The following is a 12,716-nucleotide window of genomic DNA, read 5'->3' on the forward strand; positions in this document are numbered from 1 at the left end:
GTTTTTTTAAATAATAAAATTAAAAACAAAAGGTTAACCAAACGAGCTCTAATAAATATTTGATCAAAGAAAGGACAAAAACAAAATAAAATAATTTGTATACAATTACATTTTTCTCTAGCTTTTGCTCTTAAATTATTAATTAGTGCCACTTGACTCCATTCAAGGGTAAGTTTGGGAGTTTCATTTTCAATTGATTTGTAATCATAGAATTGTGTGCAAATATTTAAGATTAATGAGGGTATTATGGTTATTTTATTACATATAAATTTAAATTTTGACTAAAGAAAGTTCTTGATAAAAATAAAATTATAAAGGGATTAAATGTGGAAATTTTGAATTCTGAAGGAGTTTAATAAAGTTTAAGCGAACTTATAATTAAGTGCAAAATTAAGTTTAAGAGTTGTGGCTTCCAAACTTGGATATACATACTCTTATCCATGCATACATCAAGCAAGCAACATTTACCCAATATAAATGATTGCTTGCATGCAGGGTATTTAAATTTTGAAATATATATATATATATATATCCAAACCCAATGGCAAATACAAATGGGTCGCTTATTTATTTTGTAAAAAGAAATGCATCTATATGGGGCAGTGGTACAAAAACAGGTAACTAATTAATAAAAGTTGCCGGCGAATTACAGACTCAGCAAGAGAAGAGCAGTGAAAATCGTCCCCATCAGCCAACGCAGTTGAACCGGCCTGCTAATAGTAGAGTCATTGCTTGGCCCTTGAGATGCTCCGCTGCCGGAGCCATCGCCTGTCGGTGGCAACGAGGCCGGCGGGGGAGGAGAGAGCACCGGCACATCGCATGTGCCAAATGTTGCATTTGCCTATCCACACAGGAAAAAAAAAAAAAAAAAAAAAGTTATTAGAAGAGCACAGAATAAGGTACATTTGATACTGTAATGGTCAAAACAAGTGCAAAAACCTTGCAATAGGCGATGTTATTGCATCCGCAAGTCAGATGGCCATTGGCTACGTCCACAGCTTCCGGGGCGCCCCCACCGTCGCTCAGCTAAAACAAGGGGGTAGTTAATAAGAAGTCGAGGGCATCTCCAACCCTTTACCCTAAATTTGGGGTAAAGGGATAATTTATTATTATTTTTCTTTATTTTTTTATTTTAAATATTTTCTTACAATATAAATTATTTACTTATTTATTATAATATATCAATTTAAATTATTACCTAAAAATTATATAATTAACTAAAAAAAATTAATTATCAATAATATTAAAAAATAAAAACATTACATTTACTATCTCAATTAACAAAACATTACATTGAACACGACAAAATTAAAAAAAAATATTATTACATATAATGTAAAAATATTATTAATCAATTATTATTTAGTTATTTCTAATTTAGTGTATTTATTAATTATTATTCATTAATTGATTATAATTTATTAATATTATTTAATACTAATAATAAGTAAATAAAAATATATAAAGGTGGGATACAAAAGAAATTAAATTTTATTATAGTTAAAATGGGAGGGACAAAATAAGAATAAACATATTACCCCAAATTTGGGGTCAAGGAATAGTGCAACCCCAAATTTGGGGTAATACTATTCACAACCCCAAATTTGGGGTTGGGTTAGAGATGGTCTCGATCAACAGATGAATGGCTCTATCTATATTTGAAGTTAAATAATTCCATACCTGGTAAAAATCAACGGCAATGAAGTTCGGCCACCGCTTGCCGGCTGCTTGATAACAAGTGTTTGTCATGCTAATTAGCGTGGCAGAATTATCAACACAAGCCATTGTTTCATTGGGATTAGTCAAAAAGTAGTTCATAAGAACCAACGATTTTGTCGTTGTGTTCATTGGGGATGATTCTGCGCGGTTTGGACAGGAACCAGCAATCATTCCATCGCTGCCATCTGCAGTTTCATATATAGGACCAAAGTGAATGAAACATTTTTCCTTATCAAGTTAATCAAAGGGAAGTCTTGGATTGTGACTGACACTGATTTTCTACGACATATTTCCACTCATAAGCAATCCCCTCGGAGGCTTCCTTGGACGATTTTGAGGTGAAGATGACCAAGCGCTGATTTTTCTGTGCCATATCATCCACGGTAGGCCAATCTCCGCCATTTTTGGGCATCCGAGAGACTGGGAACAAGTATTTACTGAGGCCGGATGCGCTGAAGAGCTTTGTCAAGCCCTGTGAAGACGACACGTAATCCTCGATGAATATGGTGACGATTTCTGATGGGTTTGCTTCCAGAAAAGTTCGGATCTCTTTCAACACATTGATGGCAGGTTGCTGGGGCGGAAATTTGCACCAATTCAGTCAAAATAGAAAATAAGTTGCGAGTTTATTATGCATGAACATATATTCACTTTAATGAACTCACAAATGCTGTGAAGTTGTAACATTTCCCACCAAAGGAGTGGCATAGCCAGATATCATTCATGAAATCGTACATGTCGAGCATCAAGCCCCGCACCCCATTCTGCAAAAGAAACACTCTTGTACCCCATTGAAATGGAAAAGGCATAATAGTATATATATTTAATTTTCTGATAAAATGAAGCCTGTATATATACTGTATATGAAACAGATTGCATAATTAATCACTAGATTAATTAAATTCTCCAAAAAGCTACAACCCGGAAATTCATCTTTTTTGAAATAAATGCAGACAGCCGAGTCCTGAAGTTCAGATCAAACCAACATCAACATGCCTCCTCCATATTAACTTTTTCATAACCCAGATGCTAGGTTAATTAGACAAGGGTGCTGCTTAAAGAAATGATGTCAAAAATCAAATGGATTCTTCTTGACTGGAAAAGTAACAATTCTGCTGGAGCATTATGAAATGGCGCTGTTATGCATGGTTGGATGCTTATTTTATAATCTAAGCAAACCTGGACAGCAATTATTCCACATACCCAACCACTGATTTATCCCTTCAAATTGCACATGATGGTTCGGCTTGATGAATTATCTCTATTTTTAACTTAAGATTCTATTTGCCCAGAAATTATGTTCTAATGAATAAACAAGTCTTGTGGGAGGAAGAAAAGGAGCATGTATTCTTCCCAACGTTTTAAACTCTCAATTACTAATAAATACCGCCGCTTGAGTAGTGATTCAAGTGACAATTAGGAGATTATCTTGAATTCAAAATAAAAACAATAATAATAATACTATCATCGAACATCGTCAAAGATGTTGTCAATCTAATCTCATGAATGTTGATAAGATGGTAAAACTAGCTTCTTAAATCTAATTTAATAGGTGGAAGAAGGGATTGAACTGGCTCACATGCGTTCATATAAGTCGAGATTCACTCTCATTTACTCCAATAGAAATCCAAATAGTAGCAAAAAACCAATGATGACAGACGGACAGGCATGATGATTGCAGGAAGCATAAACATGACCCTTCAACAAAAGCCAGCCCCGTCACTTTGTTGCCCAAAACCCAGGTGCCAGATCATCATCTGGTGCATTCCGTCAATCAGACAAAGAGCATAGGGTATTATGTCCATATGCAATTTAATATTTTCAGGCCATTAAAGAAATCCTGCAGAGCCAACGGATAATATTGGTATTTGGTAATGCCACTTACTTCGAGCTGGCTGGTGACAGAATCATTTTGATTCTCCTGGCTGATTAGGACCGATCCGGTCTGCGACTTCGCCCCGGAAAGCGCAAAAGAGTTATGCGTCGTCAGCCACGAGTACTGATTGAACGGCAGACCTTTCGCCTGTCAACAAAACCCCGATTCCCAAATTCAATCAACGATCAATACAAAAGCATCCATGCGCATAAACATATACGAATACAATCAATAACTATATGCCTTGGATGTGGGCGAGATGGGCTGAATGCGGGTGCATCTGGGGCGGGTGTTGCCATTGGCGGGGCATGTTCCGCAGCGTAGGCCGGCGTCGCACTTATTTTCAGAAGAGCACGTTTCGCCGATCTGAAGGATTTGAGAAACGAACCCAACAAATTAGAGGGTTTATTTCTGAAGAAAGAAACGACGAGGATAGAAGAGAATTGACCTTGAGACCGGCGCAACCGCCCAATAACAAACAGACTGTGATCAACCCAAGTTCGGCGGCTGGGAAATTAATTCTCTGCAATTTAAACAGGGCAGATAGCGGGAAAGAGGGAAATAGTTAGGATTGCAAACTAAAAAGCCGGGAATCAATGAACTTATCGCGTAATAGGGAAGATTGCCTGCATTTCCGGGTTTCTCTTGGCTTAGCGAAAGAGAGAATAAACGGGGATGGATTCTGGACTCTGTCTCTTTCTCGCCTGAGGCTTCCGTTCTAAACAAGGGGTTGGTGTTGTGGAAACGGAGGAGGCTTCGTTCTGATTTTTGACGCCGGCTTTTCCCCTAATGAAAGCGAAGGCAACTCGAAATTAACTGCCCATCTGTCTTTTCTGTTTTTTCTTTTTTTTTCTTTTTTGGTGAGGCTTCGTTGGCACGATTGTTTGAATACGGCCCGTTCAATTCAACTGCTTCGCCTCTGATCATAATTTTAAAACTGTACGTAATATCCGGATGGTCTTTACAAATAATGTATTCTATATCTTACATATATGATATTTAATGTGAATTTAGAGAATGGGATAAATCTTGCCTGACTTTCAAATACAATCATAATAGCCGTCAGTCACAATCACCTTAAGCACCACCATCGATCGAGGATGTTGTTCAGATATGTTCTGCCTCAGAAAGCTTCCATATATAGGACTATTCTTCGTCCAACACGGCTGTCTCAATAGAAGACAATTCCATGGTGTGGATGGACATTTATTGGTAATTAGAAATGAAGACATTTCGTTGGGACTTGGGAGAAACGAGCTTCTAGACAGTATTATCTAGTCTAGGTCCGCCCTCCACAGTAGCTATTTTTATTTGTATTTTATTAATTAGGAAGCTCGGGCTCAGGGTCCTTGTAGCTAGCAGCTGCCTCTGGTTTGTTTAATTAATAGAAATATATTGTTCCAAACATTTTATTTGATCTCTATTTTACTTAAAACGTGATTGTTCTAATTTTCGCTTTTTCTTTGCACGCGTGTTTTAATTTTTTAAATTTAAAATTATTTTGTTGTACTTTTAATATTTGAACATATTTTTCAATTTTTTTTAATCAAAACTATAGAATTAATAAAAAATTAAGAATTAAAAAATATTTTCTAAAACTAAATAGTCCTAACAACCCGTTGCGGTTGAGATTTTTCTAGAAGTCTAGCGTGAGGCTATTATTATGTTGGCAAGCACTACTTCCATTGAGCCCTTTAGGCGTCTTTGTGGGCCTGGCAAAACGTGTCTTTGAGGGCTGAATTTTCGCAGCAGATACATGGACAAGCCCCATACAGATTCATTTCAGCCCCAACTGTTGTTTGGGCCTCTCTAAGGTTATCGCCTAACTGATGACACGAAAATTTATGATTGTTTTAAATAAATATTAAATGTTAAATATTATTAAAAACAAAAAAAAATATTAAATCCAATTAAAATTTGAGAATCATCGGTTACCAAACTTTTTCCGAAGCGATTCAGTTTCAGGAATTTGATGGGAGGATCTTGGACGCTACATTCATACAGTACAGCCACACTCTTCCGCAGGCACTGGGCTGTTTGGATTCTCAAGGTGTCCAATATTCAGGACATAAAATTTTGATATTATATATAACACTTAACAACATTAATTAATAGTCAATTAGTTGTTGATAATTATTTATTGACCGTCACATAATTGATGATCTAATAGATTTGGTTATAATTTGTATTTTTATTTGAAAATTTCCCATTAATGTTGGACGTTAACACAAAGGGAGGAGCAAAGCAAAAGTGGGTGAAGAACAGAATCAATGCATCTGAGTTAGGAAGTGAGATAAAAGTGCCTAACACATCCAAATAGCAGCTGCACCCAACTTCAACCTTCCCGATAAAGACAGAAAAAGTGGCAAAAGTTGTTTAATAGCTCAACTTCACTGTACAGAGGGGGCTATCAAGTGGAGAGGGGGAAAATAGATAACGAAAGTTTCAATGTACACGGGGGTAGCAGCACTGTACAGCGGACACTCACTCCGAGCTGAGGCAGCCATCTCCAAGTCCCCAATTGGGAACTCTTCACTCTTCAGTCTGTCAGCTGCTTTCTTACTTACATTTCACTACTCCCTAAGTATTCACAGCAATTTTGGTTTTAGGAAAAAAAAGAATCAAATGATAGCCAAATCATGACAATCAATTCTCCTCCGCACTCAAAACAAAGCATATCTTCTTAGCTCCCTCTTGTGGCAGCACCTACTCCAACAACCACCTTACTGTGATCCAACTGTCCGAAACAGGCCAATCGGGTATCTGACCGGCCACCAGTGGCCGAAGCTTCTCCGCCGGCGATGTGTCCTGTTCTGAAGAATATTCCGGCGACGGTGTAAAGGTAAATGTGCTAGAGGTCTGCTCATCGCAGTCGGGGAAATCGAACGGAGCTCTGGGAGAGGTCGAGCAGGGTTCGCACGTCTCCTCTAATGGAACAGTGTCGTCGTGATCACTGTTCTCATCGACGACGAAGGGATGATTTAGAAGCATCTCAGCCGTCCATCTCTTTCTCTGGTCCTTGATAAAGCACTTTCCCAGGAAATCTCTTCCTTCGGCCGACAATTTTCCGGGAATCTCCGGGACCTCCTCACCGACGCCGATCCTCATCAAGAGCCCGCAAACGTCAGCCCCCGGTGGGAACCTCCACACCTCCGCCCCGGCCATCTCCGCCACCAAACACCCCAACGCCCACACGTCCGCCGGGGCCTCCTGCTCGCCGGCGGCGACCATCTCCGGCGACATGTACAGCGGCGTACCTCTCAACTCCATCCCCGCCTTTTCTCTCCCCGCTCCAGCTTTCTTCGCCAGCCCGAAATCCGCAATTTTCACATCATCTTCTTGAACATCTTTTCGAGAAAAGAGAAGAATGTTCTGAAGCTTGAGATCACAATGAACATACCCGTTCTTGTGAACATAATGCAGCCCCTTGAGCAAAGACTTGGTGTACCGCCGCACATCGCTCGCCGACAGCCGGCCGGTACCGGAATTCCGAAGCTTATCAGCTAAAGCACCGCCGGAAGCGTACTCCAACAGGACATTATACAATTTCTCGCCATTCTCGAAGCTGAAATCGCCACCGAGGCATCGAACAATCTGGGGACAATCGTTGAGCTCCTGCAGTACACACCGTTCATTCACAAGTGAAGCGGAGAGCGAAGCGGCAGAAGATTTCACGGCCATCAAAGGAGGAAACAGGGTGCTCCGGCTCCTGGGTTTCGCCAAATTCACAGTCCCAAAGCTTCCACGACCGACAATTTGGCCACGAACCCACTCCATAGCCTGTAACTCAGATTTGAATTCTCCGATTTTCCGTATTGAGTCTCTCTGCTACAGGCATCTGTGTTGAGGTGTGGTGTGGGAACAGGGACGGAAACACAAGTCACAAATCAAAGGCAACTGGGTTTTGGAATCCTTGTATATATTGGATTTCTTTGTTGCTTATATATTTATTTTTTATTGTATGTTCCGTGCCATCAGTGATATAGATAGATAGATACGTTCATAGCATAGGCACGGTCGGTTAGTTTATAATTGAAGCACGTGATAGTGAAGGATATTTGTTGCCAATTTGGCTGAATATCCTACGCCAATTCAGGAAACGTTTAATAATACGGAGAGGGAGAGCCATATACCACCATCAAGTCAAGATCTTTGTTTCGCACTATAGCTCCTCTCCTCTCCTCTCCTCTCGGTTTGGACTTTGGATTCCGATAGTTAATTAAACCTTTGATTTTATTGTTTCAAGTAACCGTAACCGTAAATAATTGCAATAAAACAGAGAAACACATTTTCTTTTCTTTTTTTTTTTTTTTTTTTTTTTGGGGGGGGGGGGGGGGGGGTGATGTTAGTTTAGTTTGCTTTTCCTGTACGTACGCTGGTCGCTGGGTACTTCCAATAAAGGGGGCAAAGTTAGGATTTGCATGCGAGAAAGCAGGGGAGGGGGAGGGGGAGATCACGTTTTTGATCTGTCAGCAGTGGGGAGTCACATGTTCCCACGTTATTCCTACAGCCATTCAAATCAATTAATTAAAATAATATATATATATTTATAGTTTGATGTGAGCGAGCGTAATATCCAAGATTCCAATACTTGGATCCTCCATGTTTGCGGGGCCACCTCAAGGCTCAATTCATATTCATCCACGTTCTGTTCTATGCGTTAACATTACATGCACGTTTACGGATACATACAAATATAATTTTTTACGGGTTCAATTTGAGCAGTCATAAAATTTACGGGATTTTATATAAGTTAAGAGATGACACTTATCAACAAATTTAAATTTAAAGTTATTATTATTATTATTCCATGTACATGCACGCATCCATTCATTATTCATATCATCTCCTAATTAACCCATTTCTTTGTTGTTTCTTGTAGCCGGGCACGGGGCAGTATATATATCTATCTATATAATTATTTTATATCAAAACTTTTTAAAGATATAAAGTAATTGTAATTTATTTGACCTTTTCAAAAAAAAAATTTAAAAAAAAAAAGAAAGGGAATTTGGTTTTTTTGTTATTATAAAGACATAGGCTAATTACCCAATTTAAAAATTTGAAGTATATATTAAGTAATGATCAATAGGCGATCGTCACCTGCGCATCATGCACGTTGCCAACAAATATTAAAGAAATACACAGCGATTACAATGAAGCGATTGACCAATCATTCCCAAGAACAGGAGTAAAATTAATGATCCTTGCGTGCGAATAACACGAGCAGTTTTCACTCATGAAATAATTAATAAATATTAAAATGACACATCAAATCAATAAATGCATGAATAAAATATACAATCATGAAGGTCGATAGCAGCAGCTGTAGAGCCAACTGGGAAAGGAATTCATTTGAAAGCCCAGATACATGTATGATGAGGAGAACGTCCTCGGTCCCATAATTACGCCAAGACGAATACCTAACAGCGGTCAAAAGATACACAGCAGACAAGCATTGCCACGTCAATCAGATAAGCACTCAATAGAGAAACCCCCGAGATCTCAGGAACAGGCTATCCCACCGAAGATCACGGAGGCAACAGTTATCCCGAACTCCTCGGAGGCGGAGGCTATCGCGAAACCCTTATCGGGAAAGTCCCGAAGAAGGCGGGAGGAAGATCCCGAAGATCCCTCATGATTCCTATCCCGAGAAAAGGTAAGCGAAGAAGGTAGGGGATTCTCCTTATTTTTTCCATCAATTAACATAGTTTAAAAGGGACAAGGAACACTAGATCAAAGGACTAACTTAATCATCGGAGATTGACCGGGGGAGCAAGCCCCGTCTCCATTGCAGGTACATTCAGAAAGGCAAGAAGGGAACGTGCGGCTACCACTTCCGAAAATCCTTCATCAATTGGCGCCCACCGTGGGGCCGACATTCTTCTCTTCTGTCTTTCCAGTGCAGCCGACAATCTTCTCAACCGTGAATGGCGACCAGAAGACAGCCGTCTAGGGCCGTGGGGAGCAACCCCGTTCCGGAACCGAGTCAGCAGAACCCTCCCCGAAGCCCGCCGGGGAGGGCTCGGAGTCCGGAGGGCCCTCCGCCTCCTCCTGATCGGATAGCACTTCTGGAGGGTCAAGTACAACGATTGACGGAGTTACTCATGGGTTTTCTAGATGGCCAGCATCAGCAAGCCCAGCACTCTCGGGCGGAGGAAAGGCGCGAGCCCCCAAGAGAAGAGGAATCTTATCGACAAGACGAGAATCCGCAGAGGCCAGGGCCAGATGACGGCGAGGCGGCCGAGTCTCTTGACTTGTCGTTTGTGCAGCAGCGGCAGGAAAGAAGATTGCGGCAGTTGGAGGAGGAGATAGCCGCCCTAAAGCCAAGGACCGGAGAGGCTCAGGGACCAAGGATAAATCAGCCCCTTGGCCCAGAGATCATGGCGGCCATACCACCAGAACGTCTCCGCATCCCGGCCATTAAGCCCTATGCAGGGACCACCGACCCGATGGATCACCTGGATCTTTTTACCTCGCATATGATGGTACAGGACGCCTCAGACGCGATGTGGTGTAGAGTTTTCTTGGCCACTCTGGAGGGGCACGCACGGGCGTGGTACTCAAACCTGGCTCATCATTCCATCATAAGTTTTGCGCAACTCCGGAGCAGCTTTCTGGCGCACTTTGCACCTCTCCGAAGACACCGAAGGTCCACAATGGCCTTGGTGAGTATGAAGCAGAACCAAGGAGAGCCCTTGAAGGATTTCGTTTCACGATTTAATATGGAAGCCCTGAGCATCGAGAACTTTGACCACAATGTTGCTATGGTGGCATTCCAGAACGCCCTGAGGCCCGGCCCTTTCGCCCAATCATTAGCCAAAACGCCTCCCAGCGCGTTCACGGACATATTGGGCCGGGCCACGAAGTACATAAATGCCGAAGAGGTCATGCAGGCTAAGAGGGCGGAGCATGTGGAGAAGAAGGATAAAAAGAAGCATCCCGAGGAAAGGAGGAGTGACGACCGAAGAGAAAAGCATCGCCCTCGGTGGGATTCGGCGGGTTTCACTCCTCTGAACGCCCCGAGGGCAGAAATCCTGGCTACTATTGAGGGAAAAGATTACTTGAAAAAGCCTCGACCGATGAAGGCACCATCTGACAAAAGGAACAGAGGTAAATATTGCCGATTCCACCGAGATCATGGTCATGACACGGAAGAGTGTCACCAATTAAAGGAGGAGATTCAGGAACTTATCAATCGGGGTTTCCTGAGGAGCTACGTGGCAAAAACAGGTGATTCTCAGGGGAGAAAGGATCGACGGTCGCGATCAAGAAGCCCCCCCAAGAAAGACCGCGCGGAGGATCGAAATCGGGCCCAGCGGGAGAGATCACACCGAAGAGAAGATGATCATCCTCAGCCTCCGATATTCCACACACTCGCGGCGGGGGAGGTCCCAGTCATGAAGGACGAAAAAAGTAATGCGACCCGGCTGAAAAGATCGAGGAACGTGGATCCAATCTCTTTTTCAGATAACGACCTCCCGGGGTACCCGACTCAAAATGACCCACTGGTGATAACAGCTGAACTCGGGAAGTGGGAACTTCGGCGGATCCTTGTGGATCCAGGAAGCTCTTCAGAAATCTTGTACCGGCAAGCCTTCTTAGGCATGGGGTATGAAATGACACAGCTAAGGGCAGCGAGGGTCCCTTTGGTGGGATTTGATGGTGAAGCCGTATATTCAGAAGGGATTATTCAACTCCCGTTGACGGTAGGGAGAGGTTCCCGAACTTCTCGTGTTATGCTAGATATCCTGGTAGCAGACGTGCCTTCGGCTTACAACATGATTCTGGGAAGATCGGGTCTCAATGCCCTTCGAGCCATCCCAAGCACGTATCATATGATGATGAAGTTTCCCACGGATAGGGGGACGGGCGAAGTGCGGGGAGATTTGCGCTTAGCCCGTGAATGTTACATGGCCTCTATAGGCATGGCGAAGAGTAAAGAAGCAGGGTTGCAGAAGGATGCTGACCCCCCGAAGGAGGTCAGTTTTCTACTAGAAGGACCTGAAGATCCCAAAACAGCGGAGCCGGTGGATGAATTGGAAGAAGTACCTCTGGAAGAAAATTGCCCAAGTCGATGTGTAAGAGTGAGTATGGAGTTAAAAGATCCGCTAAGGAGTCAAATAATATCACTCCTTAGACAGTATGCAGATATCTTCGCGTGGACAGCCCGAGATATGCCAGGAGTAAATCCAGAAGTAATGACACACAGGCTGGGGGTCCGATCAGGTTTTCAGCCTGTCAGACAGAAAAAACGAAGCTTCGCCCCCGATAGGGCAAGGGCGATCGAGGAGGAGATCGCAAAGTTAGCAGCTGCGCGCCACATTCGGGAGGTGGATTATCCAGATTGGCTAGCGAATGTTGTGCTGGTTCCCAAAGGGCAGAGCAAGTGGAGGCTTTGCATCGATTTCACCGATCTTAACAAAGCCTGCCCAAAAGATAGCTACCCACTCCCGAGGATTGACGCCCTAATTGATGGGACTGCTGGATGTTCGCTCATGAGTTTCCTAGATGCTTTTCAGGGATATCACCAGATTCCATTGCACCCGGAGGACCAGGAGAAAACGGCATTCATCACCAACAAGGCAACCTACTGCTACACCGTAATGCCTTTCGGATTAAAGAACGCAGGAGCCACTTACCAGCGCCTGGTAAATAAGCTTTTTCACCAACAACTCGGGAGAAATATGGAGGCTTACGTCGACGACATGCTGGTAAAAAGTATGGTAGCCGAATGTCATCCGGAGGATCTGGAGGAATGCTTCAAAACCCTTCGTAAGTTCCATATGAAACTTAATCCTGTCAAATGTGCTTTCGGCGTTTCGGCAGGAAAGTTCCTAGGCTACATAGTACACCACCGAGGGATCGAGGTAAACCCTGCGAAGGTCAAAGCTATCATGGATATGCCGGCCCCTAGGAATGTGAAAGAGGTACAGAGCCTTACGGGTAGGATGACAGCCCTTGGCAGATTCCTTTCTCGCTTGGCAGAAAAAGGCCTTCCTTTCTACAAGGTCTTATCGAAAGCAAATAACTTCGAATGGAATTCTGAATGCCAGCGAGCTTTCGAAAAGCTTAAGGAGCACCTAGCCACGCCTCCGGTTCTTACCAAACCGAAGCCCGG

The 12,716-nt window shown here is 42.7% G+C and overlaps 1 protein-coding gene across 2 annotated transcripts; it reads right to left on the bottom strand.

Annotated features, from left to right (window-relative positions):
- Window positions 1-351: 351 nt before the first annotated feature.
- Window positions 352-7,480, bottom strand: LOC127804950 (PI-PLC X domain-containing protein At5g67130). Of its 2 annotated transcripts, XM_052342068.1 has the most exons (9): window positions 4,222-4,414; window positions 4,044-4,118; window positions 3,839-3,961; window positions 3,605-3,742; window positions 2,385-2,483; window positions 1,990-2,293; window positions 1,681-1,904; window positions 940-1,026; window positions 352-841 (listed from the first exon to the last, which is right to left on the bottom strand). In XM_052342068.1, the coding sequence occupies exons 1-9, from the start codon at window positions 4,225-4,227 to the stop codon at window positions 647-649; spliced, it is 1,251 nt and encodes a 416-aa protein (XP_052198028.1). In that variant the 5' UTR covers window positions 4,228-4,414; the 3' UTR covers window positions 352-646. The 2 variants fall into 2 exon arrangements, with proteins under 2 accessions (XP_052198028.1, XP_052198029.1); XM_052342069.1 differs by lacking the exons at window positions 4,044-4,118; window positions 4,222-4,414 and adding an exon at window positions 6,318-7,480 and having other exon boundaries at window positions 3,839-3,968.
- Window positions 7,481-12,716: the final 5,236 nt, after the last annotated feature.

Source organism: Diospyros lotus, chromosome 6 (assembly GCF_014633365.1).
Source record: "Diospyros lotus cultivar Yz01 chromosome 6, ASM1463336v1, whole genome shotgun sequence".
Classification (NCBI taxonomy): domain Eukaryota; kingdom Viridiplantae; phylum Streptophyta; class Magnoliopsida; order Ericales; family Ebenaceae; genus Diospyros; species Diospyros lotus.

Bases quoted from the DNA above. Each gene is read 5' to 3' on its own strand.
- LOC127804950 (XM_052342069.1), bottom strand. From the start codon at position 7,372: ATGGAGTGGGTTCGTGGCCAAATTGTCGGTCGTGGAAGCTTTGGGACT. The intron at 1,905-1,989 runs GTCAGTCACAAT...ATGAAACTGCAG, and splicing joins ATATGTCGTAGAAAATCAGT to ATGGCAGCGATGGAATGATT. The intron at 842-939 runs GTTTTTGCACTT...CTGTGTGGATAG, and splicing joins ATAACATCGCCTATTGCAAG to GCAAATGCAACATTTGGCAC.